Source organism: Vidua chalybeata, chromosome 1 (assembly GCF_026979565.1).
Source record: "Vidua chalybeata isolate OUT-0048 chromosome 1, bVidCha1 merged haplotype, whole genome shotgun sequence".
Lineage (NCBI taxonomy): Eukaryota > Metazoa > Chordata > Aves > Passeriformes > Viduidae > Vidua > Vidua chalybeata.
This window is the reverse complement of record NC_071530.1, coordinates 145,394,999-145,422,289: the sequence shown is the minus strand read 5'-3', so window position 1 is coordinate 145,422,289 and position 27,291 is coordinate 145,394,999. Positions and strand designations below refer to the sequence as shown.

Below are 27,291 nucleotides of genomic sequence, written 5' to 3'. Positions count from 1 at the left end.
CATTTATACTTTGAGTTCCCCTGTTTGTCCCAGGACATATGAGCTGGTTTTGCTTGGCTTTCTCTAATCTCAAATACACTCCCAATCCTTAAGAAATTAAGCTGGCTGGGGAAAGAAAGAGAAAAGGACTGATTCATCTTCCTCTCCATTCTGCTCCTCCCTCCTTAGCCGGGTGCTTGCTGTTCAGCTGCTCTGAGTTATGAATACTTTGCTGCATATCTTGTGGCTATCAAGGTCAGCCTGAAGGAGAGAGGTGACTCATTGTCATTCAAATAGCTACAAACTGTAATACAAATAAGGCCGGAGCAGAGCCAGGAGGCTGATTCAATACAAAGAGACTCTATGTCCACAGGTCGATGCTCTGCCCTTTCCAAAATTTCACCCTCACACTCCTCATTGTGCAAATACTGGAGCAGAGCTTGAAGCCAGGGCTGCTGTTTCGAGGGCTCTGACCTGATCAGAAGTTCTGGGATGGGGAGGGAAAAGCAGAGAAATTGGGTTGGGAGGAATGAAAAAAAAAAAAAACAAAAAAAAATAAACCTGACCATTTTTTTCCTTTTTTGCCTGTGTGTCCCTAGGTTGCAAACTTCTCTCCATGGCTTAAATGGACATTGGAGCATGTCTCTCTGACGGAATGTACAACCCCAGATGATGCGATCCTTCAAGAATTAAATTCCAAGAAAAAGAATACAATTCTTTCTACAATTTGCTTGTTTTAATGCATGGCTTGCTCTCACACACAAAACCTGAGTTTTAATTTCTGTATGCAGAAAGATGAGGGTCTATCTTCAGTAAACCCTCACCAGGAGAGGTTAGCAACAGGACACAGAGAGGTGGGAAGGAACATTGGAACACTGTGAGAAGGTGAAAGGAAATACCCAGCTTGTCCTTTTTTAACCCCTTTGGGGAAGATGAAGCTTCTCCCTTATGGCTGGAAGTAGTGGAGTCAATCAGTTCAGCCTGGGGTGGTAACTGGCAGGCACCTGCTGCTGCCTTTCCTTGTTGCCTTACGTTGGACCCTGCGCTGCTCTCAGCCAGCGGTGGGGGCAGAACCCGAGGGGCAAAGATGGTCGTGGTGAGGAGGAGGAATGTGAAAATGTTCACCTTCGCCTTTTTGCTCATCACGGTGACGTCGTTCCTGCTGAACTACACACACCAGGTGACCACGACCACCTGGGACCCCCGACATCTCGTCGTGCAGTTTTCAGAGCAAGTACAGAAACTCTTCAAGTACCCCAGGAGACCTTGCAGCTGTCGCACGTGCATTGCGGAGCTGGGACATTCCCTCTGGTTCGATCAGAGGTTTAACTCAACTATGCAACCTTTCCTGACCTCACAAAATGCCTTGATCCCAGAAGACAGCTACAGGTGGTGGCTGGTAAGTGGGGGGTGTGGATACAGCCCAGGCTTTGGGTGACAGTGGTGGTGTCAGGCTTCCAGGGGTGCCAAGCACATAGAAAGAGGTGTTTTCTGCCCAAAGCATTTGCTGTCTCAGCTGACAAGGCAGAGGTGGAAGGAGTGGGTCTTTGTGCTGCTGTTCAGCTCGAAGGGGCTTGGAGTGCACATTCACTTGTTCCAAGCTAGAGAAGTCCCTGACAGAGTTAGGTGGTAGATCCAGAATTTGCAAATGTCAATACTGTCATTTTCGCCCTTCTCTTCCAAAGACCAGGCTTCATAACCCCTCTGTTTCTGCTTCAGATGGGCTTTTGCCATTCATCAAGGCGGATAATCAAACTAATTGTGAAGTGTGTGATTCCCCCAGTGGCTCTCCCTACCGTAAGATGTGTAAATAATTAGCAGGATTAAATGGGAAATTATTTATTCCACGCGTATGAGAACATTCTCTGTTGTGGCTGATGGTGTAAAACAGATCTGGAAACCTCATGGGTGGCTGTGGGTCACTGGGAAGGAGCAGCCCCAAGTGTGTCCTTGAGTAGGGTGGCCCAGCTGCCCCTTGAAGCCTGATCCAAGCATCATGAAAGTGAGAGGATATTCATATAGCACAGAAGGGAAAAAGATGTATCCTGTTGTTTTGCCTAACAAAAGCCCCTTTTATGTTCTCTTGAAACAAGACATCAGTTGTTTGATTTACTCGTGGCTGTGCTGCCAAGGTGCTAAATTGCAGGTTCTGCTGCAACAACGCCAGTAAAATCAGTTTCATTGCACTTGTTTTCCCCCTCTTCTGGAAAAAGAGTCCCCTGTGCCTTTCTCTGAACCCACAGCAGCCTGCAGCAAGCACAACCCTTGTTGTCGAGTTCTGAGCTTTCAGGCCTTTCAGGCATCCTGAGGGGGTCTCTCCAACAGGCACCCACTATTGCAGTGGGGACATTTGCGTTTTGGAGGGGATGTCAGGTGCTGTGGCAATGAGGCTGTATCAGATTTATCACTTCTCACTCCACTGGCTGTTGCATTTAGTGTTGAAAAATAAATGCCACTAAATTCTACCATCTTTAATTGTTGTGTAAATGACTGCTTTATGATGAGGGCCTCCTTTTTGCAATGAGTCTCAAGTACTCAGGTGCTGTATCTTTTCACCTGCCCCTTGGCCATGACTGATTTCCCATTGCTTGTGGTTTTTCTTGCAGCTTACAGACACTTTTCCTTCTGGTCCCCGTGTTTGTTGTCTGGGCTTTGCTGGAGCCTTGAGCAGGGAAGATGGCAAGCTCAGGCCCTTGCCCTTGCCCTGGCTTGAGGTTTCACCAGGCAGCTGGGCTGATCTAACAACTGGCAGTTTTCAAAGGAGTGGACATACCCCAGATTGAGCTCAGTAACGAGAGGATGAGGTTACCATGAGCAAAGCCACTCTGCATTCTGCACTCAGAACTCACTGATTTAAGCATGAGGTTTGAATGCATTCTCTCTTAGGAAAAAGAAAATAAAAATAAGAAAAAGCTTGGGACTCAGTACAGAAGTCTGAATATGTAATGCTCCTTCTTGTAGTGAAACAGAAAAAAAAAAAAAAAAAAAAGAAGCAGTGCTTCCTCAATTTACAGAATCAGGTTGGAAAAGACCCCTGAGATCATCGAGTCCAACCTATGACTGAACACCACTTTGTTAACCAGACCAGGGTACCAAGTATCAGTCTTTCCTTAAACACCTCCAGAGACGGTAACTCCACCGCTCCCTGGGCAGCCCATTCCAATGTCTAATCACCCTTTCTGTGAAGAAATTCCTTCTAATGTCCAACTTAAACCTTCCCAACCATCATTTAGACTGTGTCCTCTCTTCCTGTTGCCAGTTCCCTGGGAGAAGAGATTGACTCCCACCTGGCCACAGCCTCCTTTCAGGTGGTTGTAGAGAGTGACAAGGTCACTCCTGAGCCTCCTCTTCTCCAGGCTAAACAACCCCAGCTCCCTCAGCCTCAGTCACCTCGCAGGACTTGTGCTCCAGACCCTTCACCAGCTTTGTTGCCTTTTCTGGACTTGCTCCAGCACCTCAATATCCTTCTTGAAGTGAGAGGCCCAGAACTAGACACAGCACTCAAGGTGTGGCCTCACCAGTGTGTTAAAAATTCAGCTCAACCTGAAACAGATTCTTTTAGAGGAGGTTTGTTTCTTTTTGAGCAAAATGAAAAACACAGACTTTCAGAACAGCCAAAAATCTCCCCTCCCCATCCCAAACAAAAGCTGTTCATTAATTTTCAGGGCTGTCTAATCATGTTTTAGTGTTTTCATTCTTTTATTGTTCAGATCATGTTCAAAGGGAATATACACCACTTCAGAATACAAAATCAAAGCAAATTTTTTTCAGATGACAAAAATAAATCTTCTAAAATCCCTAGACTTTTTCAATCTTTAACCAGGATGTGTGAAATATTTTGATGTCCCCCATAACTGCATTGTGTATTGGAAGTTTTTACTTACTGAAAGTCTTTGCCCTAATGTGTAGTAGATGGAGAAAGTGCCCTGACTCCTCTGAAAGATGGTTTTGGGTAAACCCCAGGCATGATGTGGCCTCACCTCCTCATTGCAACTGATTCCTTATGTACATGTTGCTTTGGGTAAGCTTTTCCAAGAGAGTGTCATTTCTTCAGTAAATAATTCCCAGGTGCATCCTGAGGGCAACTCCCTTTTCGCTGTTCATTTTTAGGCTCATCTTCAAAGCAGCTCTGAGATTTCAGCCAGTCTTTAAGAAAACATTGCTCATGGCCATGTTTCACTCTTGTGTGCTTTGCCAACTCAGTAATTTGTGACTTTTTGCTATATTTGTACATAAAAAGGAGCTAAGAGGAAACCTAAGATGCTTGAACTCCATTTGGGGGGAGGAATGACTGTGTTCACCCTCAGGAGTTGGTTTCAGACAGTGTGGTGGTTTTGTTGAGTGGTAACTGAGGCTCTGAGATGCACTGGAGCTCTTTATTACACAGCTGTAACTTCCCTGTCATGGGGACACCTCTGTGATGTGCTGCCCTAAAAGCAGGCACAGCCCTTGCCTGTCCACCAAACTCAGTCTGCCCTCCCTCTCCCTTAACCCTGTTGCTATAGATGTGAATAATAAGTGCTGCTCATCCAAATAATCCTGCAGCATTAGTATCCCTAGTAGTACTGGGACAGTCAGGACTGATTTCAGAGGTTAATGACCAGTATTGGAGACAAAGGGACATTTGGGACCAAAGAATGGGGTGGTTTCCCTTGCTTACAGCTCTTCCCATGGCTGCCAGGCTGCTTCCTGGTTTATTTGGAGGATATATAGTTTGAACACTTTCAGCCTGGTAGGATGTGACCTTTAGAAGGAAATATTCCTGCTTGCTCTGAATAAAACTGATTGTGTATAGTGGATTTAGTGCTACCACCTGTGCAGGTGGGAAGGAGCAGGGGGGAGAAGGTCAGTGCCACCATCCCTGCAGTGGCTCATCTTGCTGCATGGGGCAGGGCTGCTCCAGAGAAGGCCCCTGAAAATGTACCTGGCTGTTTCTTTGATCATGGAAACAAGGGGGATGTTGTCAGGATTGCTCCCTACTTCTCATTTGCTTAAATACACACAGCTGATAAACTGTCCCTTCATTATCGTGTAGCAAATAAAGGCCCAGATTCTCCCATGTACACCCCTGCAGCTGCTCTGTTCTTTTTGTGGCTTAAAGTTGAATTGGAATCCTCTACTCTCAGGGAGGATCTGGGCATTCATAACACTTCAGGCTGTGAACATTTTGTTAGAAATTCCTTCCTCCCTCCCTCCCTCCCTTTTCTCCCTCTCACCCTTCCTGTCTCCCACCTTCTCTCTCTCTTTCTCCTCTGCCTTCTCTCATCTTATGCTCAGGCACTGTGAGAGTGCTTTTGCAAGGTGGCACCTGGTGTTACATGATACATTCCTTTCTGTTTATATTTGCTTTCCCACCTCCCTGAGCTGGTTCACCTGCAAGCTTTCCATTGTTTTATCATGACACAAATGCTGTGGATGTTCTCACTAAATTTTGTAACCCATATATAAGCAGACATGGCAAGAATTACATGCTGTGACAAAGCACGACATTTATTTATAGTTTTCTTGTTTTGTTCTAAGGGATGGATGCATTGATCTTGGTGGTCAGAAAGTATAAAAAATAGGAGATCAGAACCTGCTGGTCTAAGCCCAAATGTTGATGTTGATGGATTGAAGTTGTGATAAGTAAATTTAGGCTCAGAGTTTCCTGGCAATCTTCTCTGTACCACATTGTTCATAAACTATCATGTTATAAGAACTTTGATCTCAAGTCTTACAATGTTTGAGGGTTTTGCATTTTCTTTGGAAGAAAGCTCAGATCTTGGAGCCATGTTATTAGCGTATCAAAAAGAAAATATTAGTTTAAACTCATTATGTTTGTGGGAAAAATGTAATATATGGCTTAAAAATTTGTTTTCAGCTGGTGAACAAAGGGGCATTCCCACCCAACATGTGCTGGGTAAGCTGGGGCAGCTGCACTGATTTTTAAGGCAGCAGCAGAGCTGCTTGGCACCTGAGTCATGCATTTTGAATGCTCTATGAGGAAAATGTGTCCAAATACTTTGATCACCAGAAGTTCCCTTTGAAACTGGGACGCTGTCTGTGACACTTTGAAAGCAATACAGAGGGCTCAGCACTTTGAAGGTAGCATGTAGCTACCAGATCACTGCAGAAGGGGGTAGCAAATCCCAAATCCTGGCCAGACTCCAGGCTCTGGTGCCTGGCTACATGCCCAGTTCCACCCAGTCCCACCTGCAGCTGAGCTGCTTAGTTGTAAGTGTGATATTTAGACCACATTTGGACATATGGGAAGAACCTGAACCTGGGCCACCTCGTACCCTCAGTGACAGCCCCCACATAAGTCCAGCTGGGCTGGAGCTGCTCCTCCTATGGTGAGGACAGATGGATGTGGAGTGGTCCAAGCCCTCAGGTCTCTCTCAGCACGAGGCTCAGAGTAGTGTAGAGTTGACCCATACCAACCATGGAAGTCAGAAATTGTGCAACTCAACATATTATTGTGTGATATTTACAGAATATATGCATGCATATATTTATATTTGAGAATGTAAATTTTTGAGTACACAGAACATTAAACAAAGCTCAAACACTTGACAGTTCTTCTATTCTTCCCCTTCAACTCTTAGATGCATAGTAATTGAAGGACATGAAATATAACAAGAATAAAGCCATTTGTTCCAGACCAAAGAGGCATTTTTAAAATTGATTATTTCCTTTTAGGTTCTCCTTGAGTCTGTAGAACAGAGATTTGCCCCACCAGACTGTTGCTAGGATTAATCTTGAAGCTGAGAAGTGTTGCATGAGTGTTAATGCCTCCAAACTACAGCAGTGAGGCAACTAGTAGCTGTGCAAAAGAGATTCCCATTTGCTCTCTATCTTTTAAAAACAGTTAAAAAAATAGAAAAGCCACAAACCCCAGTATTGCTACCCCAGCTTGCCCCAGGCTGCCTGGCTGTGTGTTGGCAGGGCTGCCTCACCAGTGCCAACTGCTGCCACACCCACAGCTGTACCTGTCTGTCCACCACAGGGGTTCTGCCTTGCTCCAGCCTCTGTCTGCATCTACATCACACCCATGACTGCAGGCTCATCTATTCTACCTGCTAATAATTTGGGGTTTTGAAGTTGTGCTTAATACGCTGCCAAACTTGGCCGTGGGTGCAGGATGCATGCCAGGAGAGCTTTCCTTTGAGCTTTCCTTTTCCTGACTCATTTGAGGCCCCAAGATAAGAAGGACATGAATGGAGCAAGTCCAGAGGAAACCAGGAAGATAGCTGGAACACCTTTCTTGTAAAGGCAGACTGAGAGGAATGGGGTTGTTGAACCTGAAGAAGAGAAGGCTCTGGGGAGATTTTATTGCCAGCTTTCAATATCTAAAGGGGCTACAAAAGAGCTGGAGAGGGACTTTTCACAAGGGCATGTACTGATAGGACAAGGGGGAATGGCTTTAACCTGGAAGAGGACAGGTTTAAGATTACTTATTAGGAAGAAATTCTTTCCTTTGAGGGTGATGAGACACTGGCACAGGTTGCCCAAAGAAGTGGATGCCCAATCCCTGTTAGTTTTCAAGGCCAGGTTGGATGGGGCTTGGAGCAACCTGGTCTAATGGGACCTGTCCCTGCCCATGGTACGGGTATTGGAATGAGTTGATCTTTAAGGCCTCTTCCAACCCAAAACATTCTGTGATCCATGACTGTAGCTGTGTCCTCCCCACTCCAAACCATTAGCTCTGAGCAGCCTTGGCTGAATTCACACTCTCCTTTTGCAACCCCTTAGCCAAGTTTTGGGTACTGCTGCTTGGTAGTGCTGTCAGTGCTATGGTATTGGAGAGCCCAGTGAAGTTTAAAAAGGCAGCAAATCCCTTGTCATCCTTAGTGAGAGTGTGCACAGTGATGAGGAAGAAACAAGCTCTTTCTTGGAGAGCCATTCAGGGGTGAAGAAAGGGAGTGCATCAACTTTGAGCGTTCTTTTTTCTTGCCTTTTTTTTTTGTTTTTCGTGCTTGTTTTATTTAAAATAAGAAGATGCAAAACTGGCTAGTTCACTTCTGTGTGTGAAATGGGGAGTTTCTAAGGCTGGGAGATGATTTAGGAAACTTCTCAATCTGAACTCCCAAGTATAGTTTTAACAACCTAAGGTGGAGAGTTGACTCTCAAGTGACACACAAATATTTTATGAAGGGAAGCTGGACTGTTGAATGATATTTTATATGTGGACACAAGATGGGTTATGATGCTTTATGATCTTGGACAAAAAGTTGAACTACTTCTTTAAACACACATATTACTTGCACAGACTTCTGAGGAAAGCAGCCACTTCACTCAGGACACAGGGGTCAAGTATTTCAGTGTAGATAAGGCCACTTGTAGCAGCTATATCCATACACATGTCCCTGTCACACATCTACAGCACCTGGAGGGAGGATGCTGTCCTAGCAGAGCCACGTGGCACTGCTGTGGCTCTGCCTTGCACAGCACGGACAGACTTTCACTCTGTGCTTTTGTTGATTTCCTTATGGGAAAGGCCAGACTGGTGGGAGCTTGATAAGGAGGGGGAAAAAAAAAGGTAAAGAAAACAATACTCAAAAAAAAAAAAAAAGACAAAAATTAGGGGTGGGAAAGTGAACTATAATTGGCTTGTAATTGTAATGCTATTAAAATGGTCTTTTTTCAATAAGCCAAGCAAGCTTGGCAATTGAAATATTGTGCAATAAGGAAATGGCTGCATGTTAAGTCTGAACATTTACAAGCTGAATATGCCTTGGAGTTAACTAGCTTTGTTGCTTCCTCTTCTCTGTTTTGCTGAAATGTCAAAGTGTTGATAGAAGATCAGGCCTGAAACATACAGTTCAATTAGATAATCATTGGGAAATCAAAACAGAGCACTTAAAATGAGTTAAGGACAGATGTCTCATTGTATGGATGTTCAGCACACACTGCAATAAGGTCATCACCGTATTTGAGGTCACTGAGAGAATTTCTAGCATTAGTAATGGTCTTTCCCATGGAAGTTGTGTACAACAGAGGGATTGTAGGACAATGGTGTCCTGCTTTCAGGCTGATGTTGGTTCCCATGTCTCAGCTCGGTTGCAGTAGAGTTACTCTAGACAGAAGCATAAAAGAATGGTAGATACCTGAGCTCTGTGAATGGAGGTGCCTATCCAGGATGTTTCTTACTATCTTAATGCAGCAAAAATGCATCACTACTCCACGTCTTTCCCTTTTCTAACGCTGTCAATCTGGATGAAAAGAAAATGTATCTTAAAAAGGGCACCCAGGTACTTGGAATTTTCTGAAAGGTGCCTTCCTGTTCTGAATTTTCTCAGGCTAAATCAGTCTAAGAATAAGATTTTGGTGGGTTTCCTTTTCATTTCTTAAAGACACTTAAGAGTCAGCTCATCTTCACAGAGAAAGAGTATATATGGTATATGCAAATGTGTGTTTAAATTACTCAAAATAAGTTCCTTTTTCAAAAAAAGATTGTATTTTACTACATTATACACCTGTACTAGACTCTGTGACATCTATGAAGCCTCAAATTATTTTGAAGGCTGCAGGTTTTCTAACATTGTTTTTCTCATATTCAGAGTAAGACAAGGTTAGATTAGATTCATAAAGAACACACAAGAGATTAGATATGTGACCATGTGTTTGTTGGATCACACACAAATTTAGAAGATGACCTTTTTATTTATATAATTGAGCCTTGCACTGAATAGTGGCATACATAGTCATAATTATAGTGCTTGTCTGGTCATCCTAATTACTTTGCATCCTAATCACCTTGTGCAGTCCATATACAAGTATATAGATTAGGAAGGATTAGTGGGAAGATTAAGTCTGTGTATGCATTTCTTTATCTTCTTTGTTTCAAGTTCTCAATGTCATCTTCTAGCTCTGAGCTCCAGAGACCTGTCGTTTGTTTCTGTGCAAATAAGGTCCTGCAAAAAGCGCAGAATTAAAACAAAAATTACAGTGCTGCACCTGTTTGTGTTTGTGTGAGAGAGGGAGATAGCAGGACAAATTAACAGTTCCTGGTGCAGTCAAGGGAAACACATTGGAAACGAAAGCCAAATTAGCCCAGGCCATTCCTGGGAGTCGTGGGAAAAGGTGTTTCTCTTCTCTCCCTCCCTGTCTTTCCATGCCCTAGGCTGGCAGAACAAGATAAAGCCTTTTTGGCCCACTTTGTGCTGGAGCCATTCTCCTTTTGTGAGCTTGGAAGCAAGTGGCACCACGAGGGTGAGCTATGCTGTTTGTGAGCATGCCAATATTGCGAACCTCTTCAGTAAATCTCAGAGAGCTGAGCCCCAGAAAGGGAGTGTCTGACCATCACCTGCCCAGCTCCTTGCCTTACCTTCCCAATCCAGCCATTGTTTCCACCATGCACCACAGAGCTGCTACAGAACAGTTTTCCTCCATGGCAACAGACACAATGACCAAGGTCCGGGTGGTTTTCTTCATCCTGGAGGATTTTTTTAGATGATTATACATCTCTAGCCCTCAGGGCTAGCTCTAGTAGAGCTTCTTATTGTATGAGCAGCTGGTTCCTCCACAGTTCACTTCCCATTTCCCTCTCCCACTCCTGGCATATGCCAAAATTTGTGGCAGGGATATCAGCCACTTCTGTCTTCCATCAGCTCCCCTGAGACTTTATAGGACATTTATAAGGAGAGTTAAAAGAAAACTTACACATGAATAAATAAAATAAATCTTACACATAATCCTAACAGAAAATAACTGACCCAGATTGGGTTTAGGCTTACAGAACACCAGAGGAACATTTATTCTGCTAAGGCCAGCCTCGGGGAAAATACTTGATCTGTTCTACCATGGCTAGATAGAGGAAGTGTGGGAATCTGATGAGGAGGAGGAGAAAAAGGAAGCCAAGTTTTAAAAGTTAAGGAGTTTTCCACTTGATTTTTTTCACACTTTGGCTCCCAACATGAAGCCTTGTACTGCAGAAGGCAGTATCTGTGGGTAGATGCAGGATTGCTCTTTGAGGAGACACTTCAAGCCATCCCTAGCTCACAGAAAAGCTGCCTGTGTTGGTAACCTGGAGTGTTTTTTTCTCCCTAACAGAAGCTGCAAGGAGAGAAAGCTCCGAGGAGTTTGAATGCCACTCTGGCAGAGCTGTTTGGGATCATCCCGGGGGACGGGGATCCGCTGCAGGAGCGCGGCTCCTACTCCTGCCGGCGCTGCGCCGTCGTGGGCAACTCGGGCAACCTGCGGCAGTCCCAGTACGGCCAGGATATCGACTCCCATGACTTTGTGCTCAGGTCAGTGGAAACCACTCAGCTACAGATGCCTTTGCTGTCTAAAAGTCACTGGTATTTGGGGAGGATAAGTGAGTAAACAAGGTTTCAGGGTCTGTCCAGTGAAACCTGGTACTTAAGTCTAAGTTTCAGGGGCATATGTGTGTTGGACATACCACCTCATGTTTTAGCTTGGACAAAAAAACATTAATAGGTATTGATGCTGTAACTTGTTCTGCACAGTCCATAATTGCCTATGTTAAAAAATACAGGAGAAAAAAAGTTGCACTTATGAGTAAAAGTTATTTCTGCAGCCAGTGCTCACGAGTGATCTTTTAGACATTTAGCTGACTATTAGATTTGACTTTCTTGCACTAGTTCATTCTTAAGCAGTGGTAGGGTGGGGAAGCCAAAGACACTTTTCAGTGGACAGGAGTCACCTGTTTGGCTGCAGGTAATTTGTAAAGGATGGCATTGCCTCTCCCTTTTGAGGCAACAAGCTTGGCTACTTTGTTCCACTGAAAGGCAAGCAGGAACTAGGTAAGCAGAATTTATCACCCAGAGGGCAGCCAAAATATCTGGACTAAGTTCATCTCCAGCGTGTCATCTGCCTTTCACACCACAGCTGCCAGCACAGTACAATTTGGAGAGCTATAAAGGGCAGGAAGGGAGAGATTACTCTTGAAATGCCACATGTGGGATTACTCTCTCAAAAGCAACAAAAGCCTTAGTAGGAAGCTGTGCACTGAAGTCAAGAACAAATCAACAAAAGATCAACACTGTTTGAACTCTTAAGCCACCTTGGCTTCTCATGTGGCTTGAGCATGGCATAGAGTCTTCAGGTGACACCTGCATCTTCACAAATCATATCAGGAGTTGCTTCCTGCAGTTGCATCTCTTGCTCCCTACCAACAGTACCTCCCCAAAGGCAGAGGCACCAACCTGGCCTTCAGATCCATGAAGGGAAAGGGAGAGCCCGCTACATTATTCCTACAAGTTGTAAATGTGGGGCAGCTGCAAATGTGGGAAGCTGTGGTGCATTTATTCTTAACTCCTTCCATATGGAGACAGCCCTGTTCCTGTGTGGACTTTATTATATTGCCTGTCTTACATTCCCAGACTTGTGCAGAAAAGACACTTGCTGGTAGTAATAACTTAAGAGTAACACACCGGTGCATGTTTCTGCTCCAAAGCCTTGCCCATCCCATAGCCAGCCATCCCTGGCAAGGGCAAAACTCTGGGTGACTTAATGACTCTTTCAGTCTCAGATTTATATTTCAGCAATGTTAAGCCAGATCTGAAAGGATTGCACAAGGTTTTAGGATTCACCGTGGGAATTTGTGCAGAGAAGGTGATCGCTCTATGCATCAAACACAAAATCTCTGGTGACCTGAAATTGACTTCTACATGCTCTGGCAATACAGCCAAGTGCAGGGGAGAGCCAAGGAGTCTGAGGGGGCACCTTTCCTTCCAAACAGCCCACTTTTATTTGTATAACTATCTATTTTCACTATAGAAGGAAGTTCCTGCTTGGTCCTTCCTGCTGAGACTGGGTGTGAGCGCTGCCTTCTGCTGTATGGCACCAACAGCCCTACCATGGGTGATAGGAAAGGTACATAGACCCAAGGGCAGATTGTAAGATGACCAACATGTGACCCTTGTCTTTGTCTTGCTGGAAAGAAATACCCATATTTTATACCTTTGACTGACTAATCTTAAGGCAAAACACAGAAAGTCCTGTGCTTTTCTAGTGTTTCTACACAGTATGATGTGGGTCTCTGGCAGGGAAGGCAATAACAGGGAACTCGGTAACAAATCCATGAGGCTGGCAGGATATTCTAACTACACTAATAACTCCCTTGAAAGGAGTCAGAAGAAACTTAAGTAATTCACCTGGGGGAGAACTGCAATAACACAGCCTGGCATAGACTTGATAAACAGATTTTGCCTCTTCTGTTATCATTAACCAGGGCAGCATGTTGTCTGGCAATGTATGATGTTCCTCATTACCTCGTCAGCTACATCCTTCCTTTTCCTCCCTTTGCTTCTGCCAGGAGCTGAGATAATGTTATTGCAGGAAAAAAAAAAACATTTTGCTCAGAGACAACTGAGGGGTTTCTCCATGGTTTTGCACAGCACCATGGATTTGCTTCAGGGATCTCTAATGTGCACTGTGCTGCACCACAGAAATATTCAAATCTCTGCCACTGAGGAGCTAAAGCATCAGGGAGAGAATTGCAGATGTGTTCCCAGATTGGCTTTCAGAAATTACCACAGGCATAGAGGCATTTCTGCAGTGCTGAGCTCAGAAATCCCCTCTCTGTTCCATGTATGGACCACTCATTAAAGATTTGGACTTGATGATCCTTGTGGATCTCTTCCAACTCAGAATATCCCCTGATTCTGTGAATCTGTGACATATCCAAGATAAGGTAGGGTAGCCCTCTTTGGCCAACACAGCTTAACTGAGCCCTGGAGGCCCTGGGCAGATCTCCATGCACTGACCCCCAGGGTTGCCTAAAACACCCCATGTGTGTGCAGAGTGACCCTGAGTATCTGTTGGAGTTGGAGTTTACCTACTACTTTACCTACTACAAAGTAAAAGTAAGGTTTAAGTAAATGAAGGGTCAGCAGCAGGTCCTGTATCTGTCACTGTCTTTGTGTCTATTTGGCACTGACTTTTGTGCCTTTTTGTGGGAGAACCATAAGGAATATTTGCTGCTTCTCGTCACACATTACATATTATTACCTTGACCCTGGACATACAAATACACCTGTATGGAAAAGGGGGAAATGGAACTGCGAGAAGTCAAGCTGATGTATTTCAAGCTGATGCACTTCAGGGCAATGTTTTTCTCAGCAGCTTTAGGATGAAGTGAGATGCGTCCTCATGGACTCACCACTCTTGATGACTGTAAAGGGAATGCAGGGATGTGCTCAGAGATACACCTGCTTGATACACTCCTGTTCAGTCCAAAGAATAACACATTAAAGCTGAGCTTTCTTTTACTGTTCAGTCACATGGGTTATGCTAATTCCAGCTTGCCTGAGGACCCCTACACCCTCTCAGGGCTGTCTGAAGACCCTGCATATAGCACTCCCCTTAGCCATGGGAGCACATTCCTGACCTCAAGCAAATGACTTGGTGAAAACTCACATGTACTTGTACTTACCTAGTTCCTCTTCTGTCTCAATTCTTGTTTTCGGGCTGCAGAATGAACCGTGCCCCCACTGCTGGCTACGAATCAGATGTTGGGAGCAAGACCACTCACCACTTTGTTTATCCTGAGAGCTACAGAGAACTGGCAGCAAATGTGAGCATGATCCTGATCCCCTTCAAAACCCTGGATCTGCGCTGGGTTGTCACCGCTCTCACCACAGGCACCATCAACTTGTGAGTAAGGGCAGGCACAAGGAGTGGGAGCTCCATATTTCATGTTGCTGTAGGAGATGGTAGCCTATGTGGGGCAAATCCCTGCTTTTGGTAAGGCCTAGGGGTGCTTTACAGACCCTCTCAAGTCAGACTTCAGCCTTAAACACTTGATTTCTAGGAAAAGCTCAATGTTATGATGCAGTTGTTGAGGCAGAGATCAAGATCCAGTCCCTTACGTCCCCAGTGGTCTCAGAGGAATGAAAAGGGGAGTTTTTGCTGGTGGAGGTGACCAGTTTGGTCAAAAGGCTCATGAGCTTTGGGGTTCAGTGCCTCGTTTTGGGCTTTTCTGCTCATCCTTCCTCCTCTCTGGTTCTTTGGGAGCCAGTAGACTTGCAGAAGAGGATGAGGAGGCAGAGAGGGCTGCGCAGGTTGCTCACCTGAGGCAGTGAGAGCAGATGCAAAGCACAGCATTTAGTGCCTCATCCACAGGATGAGCTCCCCTAGACAGGTTGGTCAGGACTTTGGTCTGTCTTTCCTGGTGGAACATGATTGAGAACTGTGCAGAGGAAACAATGTTTTATGTGTCACCTGCGTGTCTTAGCCTTAAATTCAAGAGTTCTACTTGCCAATAATGTGGCACACTGGAAATTATTCTCCAGTTCTTTTTTGAGTGCTATCAGAAGTAAAGGTTGTCTCCTGTTAGATTTATGGCAGCACCAGAATTAGAAATGTGATCAAAATGAATGTTTCTTCTGGAAGCCTACTAGCAGATTCTTTTCCTTCCTCTAAGCTGGCTTTTCCTAATCCAGAGAATGAAATACGTGACATTTGTACTGTGTGTGAGGTTATTTGCTGGATGTGAAACCACAGCCCTGTGGGGTTGCTTGGTGACACTCTGCTAGACACAGACAGCAAGAGCAGATCAGATTGCTTTACTCCAGAGAGAAGTATTTCAAGACACTTAAACTTTTTTCCCAATTTCAAAGTCTCAGAAGATTTAAATTTGGAAAAATGTGTCTTGGGCATGTTGACTGGGCATAAGACCCACTTTACAATTTGAAGACTCTTTGATGAAAAAACAAATGAAGTTTTATTTCTTCTCTTCATTTTCTTTTCCCTCTTTGTAGATACATTTTAGACTCTTTTCATTTATTTTTAAGATTCCCTTAACTTGTAAAAAATCTGTGTTAGCTTCCTTTTACCTTTTTTATCACCAGCATTTAATACATACAATCATAAACTGGCTTGAAAAAAATCCACCTTCAAGACACACTCATGACTTGGAAAAATCAGTACACTTAGAAAAGTGTATCACTCACTACAAGTCATTGAGGTGCTGAAGCCTGTCCAGAGAAGGGTCATGGAACTGGAGAAGGGTCTGCAGCACAAGTCTGAAGAGGGGCAGCTGAGGGAGCTGGAGGTGTACAGCTTGGACAAAAGGAGGCTCAGGAGGGACCTTAAGTCTCTACAACTGCCTGACAGGAGGCTGTAGCCAGGTGGGGGTTGGTCTCTTCTCTCAAGTAACAAGAGACAGGAAAAGAGGATATGCCTCAATTTTCACCAGGGGAAGTTTAGATTGAATATCAAAAACAATTTCTTCACCAGAAGAGTTGTCCAGTAGTGGAACAAGCTGTCCATGGGAGTGGTGGTGTCACCATCCCTGAAGGAGATTAAAAAATGTGTGGCACTTAGGGACATGGTTTAGTGATGACTTGGCAGTGGTGGATTAACTCTCAGACTCAATGATCTCTGAGGTCATTCTAACCTAAATGATTCTATTGTTCTATAATTTACATAGACACGTTTTTCAGGCAGGTCCACTGCCTGTCCCTGCCCCAGGAGAAAGCTCTTGGTACTTCTTGAACTCTGAGCCCTGCACTGATTTCACGTGAGCCCTTAGCCTATTAGGAAGATATAACTGGTTGACCACAATGCAGTCACAGCACATGAAAGGGAAAACACCTTTGCTTAATAAATTACAGGATATATTATATGTTTATAATTAGATTGTATACATAGGCTTTGTAAGCATCTGGTATAAATTAGTGCGTGATTATTTAACCACATGAAAGAAATACCACTATTTTAAGATATTTACTCAAAATAGGGAAAGTGCATAATTAATAAGCTAGAATAATAAAAGCAGAAAGTCATAAGCATACAAATCATAGCAATGTACATAGCATAATTTTAGCCTTGTAGAATTAACCTATGAGCATGCATTAAACACACAGTGACAGATAATGGGTAAAAGGAAATTGCTGAGTGCACATTTTTAAAGGGGAGAAAGCATGAAATAAAAATAAAACACATTTAAAAGTCAGTATTTTAGAGAGGAAGAAGTACTTATCTCCTTACCCTGGTCTGCTTGGGCATTGTTCCATGTGCACAGCCTGCATAGTGTCAGCTGAGTTTAGGCTAACAAGAAGCCAAGTGTACTCATAGCTAAAAAAGATAAGCATCCTGTATTGGTTAGACTTTTACAAAATATTTAATTTTCTATATTTCAGCTAAATGAAAGAATTTCCTAAAACTCAAAACCTGTGAGTTAAACATATTCTTCTCTTAGTATTATCATAATTCTTGTAATTTTTATGATTCAAAACAAAAGCCAAACTTCAGATTGTCTTAATATTAGCTTCAATTGACAGCTGAGTGATTTTCTCAAGACATTCTTAGTCCCATTTGACTGATGTATTTCCATCTAAAAACATACCTCTAAGACTAAGCATTGTTCCAGGAAAGACTAAGAAATGCCTTTTCAGGGATAGGAAACTTTCAGGCCCTCATTAGCCATGCATTTTCCCTGATTGCCTTGACTTGCAAGTGTTTTAGGAATCTGTATGGTGAAAAAAATCCACTTTGTTTGGCAAAGGCAGTTACTGTAGCATTCCTTAGAATGTTACACATCTTGGGTCGAGGCTTCAGTAAATGTTTTGTACAATGAAATGAATGTTTTTTACAGGGACAATGACAGATTCCACTGGAGCCTTGCAAACTGGCTCATGGAAGATGTTTCCCAGGTGATGTTACACTGCCTGTAGCCACCTTCATCACAGGGGTCACTGTCCCACCCCTGTGTGGTACCTCCTGGGTCACTCATTCCCTGGCTGCTCTGCAGCCCAGGTTTTACATGGTCATAAGAGCGGAGGTCTTAATTAGTGTGCCAATATTTTCTGTGTCATTTCATGAAATTCTGCAGCCACGTGACAGCAGGACTTGAGTATTCTGAAACAATGAAGTAGCCCTTGGTTAAAATGACTAATACATCATCTGACAAGAGCTCCAGCAGTCTCCTGGTTAGATCAGAGATATCCACAAGTACTGTCATGAACACTGCATACTTGTCTCTTTGGTCTTCTATTGTATCTATCCATGAAACACAGCCTTCTTGTTTCTTCCACATCACCTTTTTAGAAAATATTAACTGTGTATTCATATGATATTAAGGAGATCCTACTATCAAAGAAGCCCTTTTGTCTTCATGAGCACAAAGAGGGCATGGGATCACCAAGACTATGTTTACTGATTTGCTGATCAAGGTCAGGCATGGGCTGCAGCTGCAAGGGCATATTTGCTGAGACCAGATTGAGAAGTCTGCATGAGTGTCCCTTTCCCCAACAGCATCTGCTCCTGGGTGTGTTAGAACCACCCATCACCTCTCTCACTGCCTCCAGCCCAGAGCACAGATGGCAGGTCAGGGGAGCATTGCCAGGTCACCACTGGTTTGGGAAGATTTAGACTAAGTTTTAAAAGTGATGATGTTCCGTGGTTCAAAGAAAATAAAACCTTAATGATTGGAACCTTGTCACCAAAATCCAAGTGAAAACATTTAGACTGAACTAATGGAAGGCTTTGGTGATTTACCACAGCCCATCTAAAAAAGTGTGCACAATATATTTTGGGATATACTCCAATTACAAGACCAGCTCACCCAATTTTTTTCACTTGAAAAAAACTCAGGATTATTTTTTTTCTTACAGCACTCATGATGAGCTGTGCAATGCTGTCACACACTGTGCATGAGATATGGGGAATAAAAGTTTTTTTTCATTTTCAAGACGTGACTCGTGATTTCAACCCAGACATAAGGTGTAACTTGGAAATGTTATGCTGGAAACTGCAGGAAGCCTTCAGCATCACCCTGGGGAGGAGGGAAATCACTTTCTGTGAGGGGCTGTGTACTGGGAATGCCCGAGTTCCATATAACCACAGAACTGGTGAACTCTGCTGCCACCCACTCTGAAAATCATGTGGTAGCTCTGAAAATCATGTAGTAGGAAAAGTCTCCCCCTGGTGGGAGCAGGTTTTTCTGCCATGAAATTAAATGGAAAGTGTTTCCCATCATCAAAGAGCAAAGACTGCAACAATAATGACCCAAGAATTTGAAGTCTCGAGCTCCACATAGTATACTTGACTCTACAGTATATTCTTCAACTAAATCTTCGGTGTCCTACTGTCAATAATTAACTTGAATATTTAAGAACATAATAGTTTCCTATAAAATTGCTTCAGTGACAGCTCAGATTTTTTCCTGCTGTGTTACTTAATTGCAGCCTCATTTTACAACAACTTCTTGAATTTACTACTTTAAAATAATTTGAATTTATCACTGTATGTTAAGAATATTCTTTTTTTGGAATTACATGAAAATACTAATAAGTTGGGTTTTTATTTCTCGTGATGCTATCTTTCTTTTTTCTTTAACAGCACATATGTTCCAGTTCCAAGGAAAATCAAAGTCAAAAAAGAAAAGGTGAGCAATGCTGGTTTGTGCATTTGTTCTGCTAATTTATTTGTAGGTCTTTTGCCTGTTTGGGAGACAGCAATAATCCAGGCGAGCCCTTGACATTCATAAAAAGTTGCAGCCAAAATACAGACACTTTAAAAGGCTCAGCTAAGCTAAAGATTTGGCTCCTGTGTGCCATTTAGGCCATAGATCAACCACTAAATAACTGTGGTTGGAAAGAAGTTGCTCTTGTGGCTATGTCACTGCATGAACACTGTTCTGAAGGTTGCATCACTTCCTCTGGTGCTGCTCAGGAACATTAGAAGTGCAGCATTGTCCTCCACAGTAACTGCTCTGTTCCTACCCATTGCAGCCATTTGTATGTAATGATACTGAGGAGAGACTTCGGAGGTTTTCTTAAATAATTTTAATATTGGAACACCCAGGATGTTTCTGACTCCCAGGTCAGTTCCTTGTAATAAGGAGCTAAATGAATTCTGAGCAAATAAAGCTGTGTGTTTCCAAGTCAGTGGAGATTTCCTGGTGGTAGGCTCTTAGCCCTCAGCTGCAGTAATTACCTGTACCCAATTAAACAAGCTTGGAGGCTGAGCTCAGGCCAAGTCCAGGAAAGTTTTGCTCCAGGTGTATTACAGGTTTCACAGGCCATGTTCAAGCACAGTTTGCATAAGAGCACTGACAGGGACAGGCTGGAGGCAGGATTTGCCATGGGGCAGGATGTTAATTCCTATGGAAGAACTTTAGCCACTGTGCAAAGACTTCTGTTGTTGTATCTGCATAGTTTGAGGCAATAACCAAGGAAGGCTCTTCCTGTAACCAGGAAGAACCCCTAGCTTCCAGAAAAACAAAGGTCTCATTCTCTTAGCCTTTGGAGAGACTGATTTTCCAAAGAATTAAAGTCTAGTCCATTGAGGCCTGTTAAAGTATGACATTTCCAGAACATTAAAATTACAAATTAAAGCACACACCTTTCACTCAAGAGGCCAGGTTTTGCCAAAGCCTTCACGTGAGACCCTGAACTAGTATCAGTTTATTTTTCTTTGCTTCAAATCATGAACCTCTAGGGTGCAATAAATAATCCCTTGGCTCATCCTTGCCTGTAGTGAGGTACATGATAACCTCTGCAAAACCCCTGTGAGAAGCACCAGGGCAGGTTGTTAAACTCACATCACAGTTCAGTGGCAGCAGCCCAGGGTATGGTGATATGCAGCAGCTCCCTGAGCATGAGAGAAGCCTGTGTTTCTTCCCACACTGTGCAATGCAAAACACCCTGTGAGAAGAGATTACACACAGATGCAATACCAGCAATTAACCTCTGACTTTGTAAAAGGAAAAGCCTTGCAGCTAACCAGATACCACTGAAATGCTGTCACTCTAATTACAAACACAGCATGGAGGGAAAAGTCTCTGTTTGCCTCACTCAGGGCAGGGGTTTCAAACCAAGGGCTCCTACCAGTCCTTGGATTTACTGTACTCTCAGGTCTTATCTTAAGTGCTCTGTCTCTGTGAGATGACCTTTGTGAGATAAACAACTGCATTTTATGTCTTGTAAGAAAAAAAACGTACAGCTTAGAAAAATGGCACGTTTGAAAAACAGGATAAAAGAATCATACACGGCCTGATAGGCTTCCTTATAGTTGCACTTGGCCCTTGGTTTCCTTAGATCTGTACTTTTAGAGACACCAAGACATGGCTGGCACACCGTGCACAAGAGTCTTCCCACTCAAATTGATGGGAACTGATGATCTTAGGGGTCTTTTCCAACCTAAATTAATCCATGGTTCTGCGAAATGTGTCATGGCATCTCATGCTTGCCTTGTTCAGGACTCCAACTCCCCAGAGCTCACCTGCAGGGTGCTGCAGGAAGAGTGGAATGGCTAATGCCTAATTTCCATTTCACTTGTGCTGTTTCATACCCATTGGTTTCAGTAGGAATCTCCAGGATTTACATTACTGTAAGGAGGAGGGATAGCAAGACCAAGGAAAGACTGTTGATATCTAATTGCACATGGGAAATATTCCTGAATGCACTTAATATGGGACTTATTGTTGCCTTTCATTTGCCTTCAAGGAATAACTATTATTCTTTTCTCACCTGGTCCCTTACCCCGGTGCCCTTTAGGAATGATGTGCTACCATTTTTTTTTCCCCAGGGTATTTTCCTAATGAGTCTTTCTCTCCAATTTTGCCTAGATCCTGGTTTATAATCCAGCTTTTATGAAATACATCTATGAAAACTGGCTCGAGCATCATGGGAGATACCCCTCCACAGGCCTTCTGTCTTTGATGTTTGCTCTCCATGTATGCGATGAGGTAAAGTCTGTCTGCGTGTGGATGTATGGATAAAAATCATGGCGTTTCACACTGAAGAGCCAGGAACAACCCCTGGCCATTCACTCAGCCTTTGTTTCCCCCTCTCCACCTTCTCTGCTATTTACCTCTTCAAACATATGCAGGCTCCTCAGAAACATGCAGACACGCTCAAGTGCCACTGATGGATTTTTTTAATGTCAGCAAATCGTAGGGTTTGCACTACAGGAGAATATAATTAAACATAAACAGAGATTCCAGCTGGTATAAAAAGACACCGAAACATGAATGGTGTTTATGCTCATCTTGCTAGTGAAAGTTTGAATTATGTTTTTTCTCCTATTTTCAAACTCAGGCTTGTGGGTTTATAGTGTAGGTTATAGTAAATGCCTTTGCTCCAGCAGTTACTTGGGGAGATTCCCTGATTTGAGTGATGTGAGGTGCTCCAGGGTGACTGGAGACTCAGCTAGTTAGAGTAAGGCCAGGTCAGCTCTACAAAATCCTGCAAGCATGGGCTTGTCAACATAGGGGATAAAAATCACTTTGCTGGCAAAATCCCTGTCCTGGACACACATCTGCTGATGAGAGTTTTGGTCACCCAGGTCTGTTTTGCTTGGAGAGGTGATGGAAATACTCCTAAAGATACTGAAAGAAATTCTATTATAGTCACAGCAGATTGGGTGAAGCCTGTTTTGTGGTAAGCAGGCAATAAACAGGGCTCTGACATTACCAAAAACAACTTAAAAATAGCTCATATTTGAATGGGCCTGGTATGGATATTCTCAGTTCAGTCAGAGAGAAAAGGAGAGAGATTCTACCAGGCTAAGCCTGGAAAAGAGTTCGAAAGGAATGTAAATAAATCTTTATCTCTCTTGTTGTTCACATTGTTTATAGATATGTTCTGCCACCATGTGTCATTCACAGCACACCAAAGGTGTGAGATGTTTTTAGTTTAAGAGCAATGAAATTGGTCTGCATGATGTTCTCTATAAAAAGAGCAATGTATTTGAAATAAATCACTTTAGTTCAGTTCTCTTCTTGCCTTCTGACTTGGAGTCTTCTTTATTCCTGTCCTGCTTCAACAGCGACAGGCCTGGGTGTGGTTGGTTTAGGGAGCTGGTTTGGGGCTAGGACCCATTCTAATCCAGTCAGACATACCACCACTCTCAGTTTAAATAAATCAGTGGTGATGTTTGGCCTGTTACCATCAGAGGTGACAGGCATAGCCATCAACAAATGAGCCTTTGGAAGAGGAGAGGCTGTCGCTGGGTACACATGCAATGAACATAAAATCCATCTTTCTCAGAAGTAACTGCAAATATCATATAATCAAGCATATAAATGTGGTCACCGTGGGTCATTATTTGGAAGACCAGGACCAAACCAAATTTTTTTCACTCTTTGTGGCTTAAATCAACTGAAGAGGAGATTCCCATCCCAAGCCACGGATCTCCTGAGGTCAGTCATGCTTAAGGGGTGCATTGTCATATTACTAAACAAGAATTAATGGATGGAAATCTCCTTTTCCCTCTGAGTTCAGGTCTGGTGGTGTCTCAGCATAGCTTAGGATGTCACACGCCTTGGGTAGGCCTTGGGCTGTTTCTCTGTGCTCAGGTCATGCAGCAGAAAACATCAGGATGCCACTGAGCACCTCAGGTGCTGCTGCCTGTAAATACACTGAGAATAAAGAGTTTATACAGCATTTCAGATGAAGAGCAATTGTTTTCCAGTCTGTAACAATAGTTCTCCCTTCCCTCCTAGGTGAATGTGTATGGCTTTGGAGCAGACAGCAAAGGACACTGGCATCATTACTGGGAAAACAACACTTCAGGTGGGGCTTTCCGGAAGACAGGCGTCCATGACGGGGATTTTGAGTTCAATATAACTTTGACTCTTGCCTCCATTGAAAAAATAAAATTTTTCAAGGGCAGATGACCCTGGCCACGGGGACAAGTGGGGCTGCAATTTCCAGCATGCAGCAGAACAAAGGTCAGTGAAGATGATCTGGGCACCAGCCAGGTTTGAATGCGTGGATCTGCGATGGGTTTGGAGCATCTCACACTGCAGGGACGAGGCCGAGGACCGGCTTCCAAGCTGCACATGATTTCCTATCTTCAGATAGTCGGGAGCTGCCAATCAGCTGGAATAAATTAATCTCTGCTTAGGCTCTACGGCTCGATTCTTGAATTACTGATGAAAGATCTGCCTGTTGCAATTAGAGGAAGCCTGAGCACAGGAACTGCTGTCTGTTTGTCTGTTCTCTCCTCGAGCAGGGCAGGAGATCCTTGAAGAAGAGTGAAAATGACTTCTGGGACTTGAGATCCACTAAGGCAGCTGTGAACATCATAGTAAGGATTACCTCAAAGAAATGAATTCACTTTTGCTGTTGATCTTCTTTTTGAACCACCTCTTCTCTGCTCTCTGATTATTTCTGTTTTCATGCTGTATTAAGGAAAACATGATGAAGTTGCCTGGAGGAGTAAATATTTCAACCATTGCCTCATTTTGCATTGATAGTGTCTAGAAAATATGAATCAAATCATCTCATATATTATTTAATATTGCTTCCTACACAGCCATAATGATGGAGAAAATAATACTGAAAACTCCAGGAAAAAATGGCCTTTTTAGCCACTTGTTTGTCTCATTTGGTTATATGTAATTTTTGGGTTTTTTTGGGGTGTTTTGGTGGAAAATACTCTGGATTTTTTTTTTATTTAATCAGTTTAAAATTGGAAAGTGGACTTTCTTCAAGTCATTTATATGTGCCTTTTATAATTGTGCAACAAATGTGATTTTTTTTAAGATTACAAACCCTAAATTCAACATTTTTATAAAAGGGGGAAAAATTAACCAAAGTTTAGCTTCTGTCTGGTATGCTTTTGTAGTCAAAACCAATAATAACAACTCTTATATTGTATTTGAACAAACACAAACAAGACAATTTTGAAGGTAGCTTTTACCTTTTCTTATGGGGAAATATTCAAAAGTCCCAAGGAAAATTTTCTTCTTTTTTTTTTTTTTTTTTTACAAGTTTAGAACTGTGGTATCTCTTTACAAGGTCTCTATCTGAAATAGAAAAAAAAAATCATAGTTTGGGATATTAACTAGTTATATACTAAGAATCTTTTGCTCTGTAGCAGCACCTACAAAGACACTATCTGTATAGGCTGATCTTAGAGCATGAGACAAACGTCAAAATCATGTACATCTCTGGAGAAATGAGCATATTGATGTCAGTACCTCCAGGCAGTGAGACGAGGGAAGTTACAGTGTTTATACTCACAGATTTTTGCTGGAATCAATGCATTAAAGCTTCAAGGACAGATAAAGTATAAATCCAAGTTTAGTCAATGAAGAATAGAAAACTGTGGTCTTTTCTTCTCAATGTGGTGAAAACAAGACTCGTGGATTATGGATCCACTTTCAGCCTTGGTGAAACCAGAGGAGTTCTTGCCACAGACTTCAAGGGATTTTTGATCAGGCTTGGGAAAAATGGCATATTTAATTTTTAATGTATCACATTGATTGGAGTTTATGGCAAAAGAAATCATCATCTAAATGTCCTCTCTTCTATGCACCAGTTGTGGCAGAATGTCCAAGCAGATGAGTATCTGAGTTGGTGAAAGCCCTTCAACAGTGATGTGCTTCATCCAAGATTTATCCCCTTGTCTTTCTGCACCAGTTGGTACCAGTGAGGTGCCCTCCAAGGCAGCAACACGTGGCACAGTGCCATGGGCAGCTGGAATTTCAGGCCACAGCACCGCTCACCAGCATGGATTGCTTTACCCATGTGACTATTACTGGACTCGTGGGATATAAAGAGCCAAGAATGCCAAATGTCTGTGTGGGAACTGAGCTCCCTCAGTTCATGTGACCCTTTATTCCAGCAATATGGAAAGGGCAGGATTTTCAAATCCTCGTGATGAGACCTGTTCACAATCCTCATGTCAGGAAGCTATTTCCCAGCATGAACTGACCTGCATGTCACAGGCACAGCACATTTGATGGGCTTACTGTCTTCTACAAGTCCTTTGTGAAAGAATGAAGCATTACTGCCTGAACCATGTTTGTTTGCTTTAAGGTTTCCTGCTTTTTAAATTGCTGTTAATCAATATGCCTCTTGTGAGATGCTGCAGTCATACAAACAAAGCAGGTTTAAGAGGTAAAAGACTACGTGTAAGATGCCAGTCATAGCTTCACAGCATGGCTGGATTTTGGAGTTTCAAGTACTTTTCTCTTTTTCCTCATGGACAAATATTAGTAATTCAGAAACATTGACTGCTCTTTCAGTCATTTTTAGAAAGACTTGGAAGAAAACTCATGGTGGTTAAATCCCCTTGATGTTTTGTTGTTTTTTGTTTTTTAAATCACAGGGGCCAATTTGGAATCAAAAACAGTGGAAAAAGAAGCCAGCTATATTCTAGCCGGTGTTGTTCTGAAAGTTTCCTTTTGCTGTTCTAATAAAATTTCCATTCTTCCCTGAACATTCTGCCTCTGACAGCACATATAAAACCTCATGGCTCATACATGCAGGTAGATTTAGTGTCTTCATCATGGAACAAACTGCAATTCCCATTTAATTTTGTTGCCAACAGCAAGCAGCAACTGTGTACCACTGATGTCCATTTTTCAGAGTGTGAGGAGAGCAGAGAGTGGATCTCTCCAGGTGTAGGATGAGGAATAGTCAGTGCCATCACATTTCTATTCCAGAGGAACTTTTTCTAGAGTCCTTTAGGCAGCTGACTGTTGTGTTAGATTCTTGTCTCAGTTTCTCCACAATTTTGCTGCTCTTTCAATTTTGCTCTGCCTTCAGAATCAGGAGATACCAACAGATGATGCTGAGGGAAGAATTAATTCCCACTGGCATTTTTGAAGACTGTTTTCCTGCTAGAAAATTTTTGGATTTAGTTTAAAAGAACCAAGGAAAACATTTAACAACATGTCAAAGCTTCAAACTCTTGGACTGTATTTGCCGCCACTGCAAAATCTCTGAAGCACTCCTTGAGTGTGTGTTATGTTTTTTTACCAAAGCCAAATCTCTTGAGCACTTTTTTTCTCCCATGTCCAGGTTTTCTTTGTACTTTTCTCTGACTACACAATCAATTATGATTTTTTTCTCTAATGGTGGGGAGTCTCACACAATCATTTGTTGACATTTTATTTATTTAATTTTTCAGTATGATATGAATCAAAATAAATTTTTTTATTGTTATCAAATCAAAGTGTTTCTGTGCACACTTCTTTTTCCACAGTATTTTCATTAACTCCTAGAACCTCCTCTGTCACATAACAGTGTAATGAAGCATATTCCACTTCCTCACACCAATCTAGTCAGACTCAATGATCTTAGAGGTCTTTTCCAGCCTTTATGATTCTGTGATCCCTTGGGTGACATTGGCATGTTTCAGGCTGCTTGTGGTCATGGCATCACACTGCTCACATAGCAGCTCTAGGCTTCTCTGGAGAAAAGAAATTGAACTTAATATGCATGTGGTCTCCTGATGCATCTGTGCTCTATTTAAGAGACAAATAAGGGAAAATAATGCAGACTCAGAAATCTGTGATGAGAAAAAATTCAGTTTCTCTGACCTGGCTGAGGATCCACCCCAGGTCCCTGTTTTCAGGGCCTGCTGAGGTCACACAAGCACTGCAGTCATGGCTGGCTGAGCTGTACA

The 27,291-nt window shown here is 42.9% G+C and overlaps 1 protein-coding gene across 1 annotated transcript; it reads left to right on the top strand.

Annotated features, from left to right (window-relative positions):
• Positions 1-884: 884 nt before the first annotated feature.
• On the top strand, positions 885-26,838 carry ST3GAL1 (ST3 beta-galactoside alpha-2,3-sialyltransferase 1). The gene is made up of 6 exons (XM_053957964.1): positions 885-1,378; positions 11,011-11,207; positions 14,398-14,577; positions 19,267-19,312; positions 21,497-21,616; positions 23,375-26,838. The coding sequence occupies exons 1-6, from the start codon at positions 1,067-1,069 to the stop codon at positions 23,546-23,548; spliced, it is 1,029 nt and encodes a 342-aa protein (XP_053813939.1). The 5' UTR covers positions 885-1,066; the 3' UTR covers positions 23,549-26,838.
• The last annotated feature ends 453 nt before the right edge of the window (positions 26,839-27,291 follow it).

Bases quoted from the DNA above. Each gene is read 5' to 3' on its own strand.
- ST3GAL1 (XM_053957964.1), top strand. From the start codon at position 1,067: ATGGTCGTGGTGAGGAGGAGGAATGTGAAAATGTTCACCTTCGCCTTT. The intron at 1,379-11,010 runs GTAAGTGGGGGG...TCTCCCTAACAG, and splicing joins ACAGCTACAGGTGGTGGCTG to AAGCTGCAAGGAGAGAAAGC. The intron at 11,208-14,397 runs GTCAGTGGAAAC...TTCGGGCTGCAG, and splicing joins TCCCATGACTTTGTGCTCAG to AATGAACCGTGCCCCCACTG.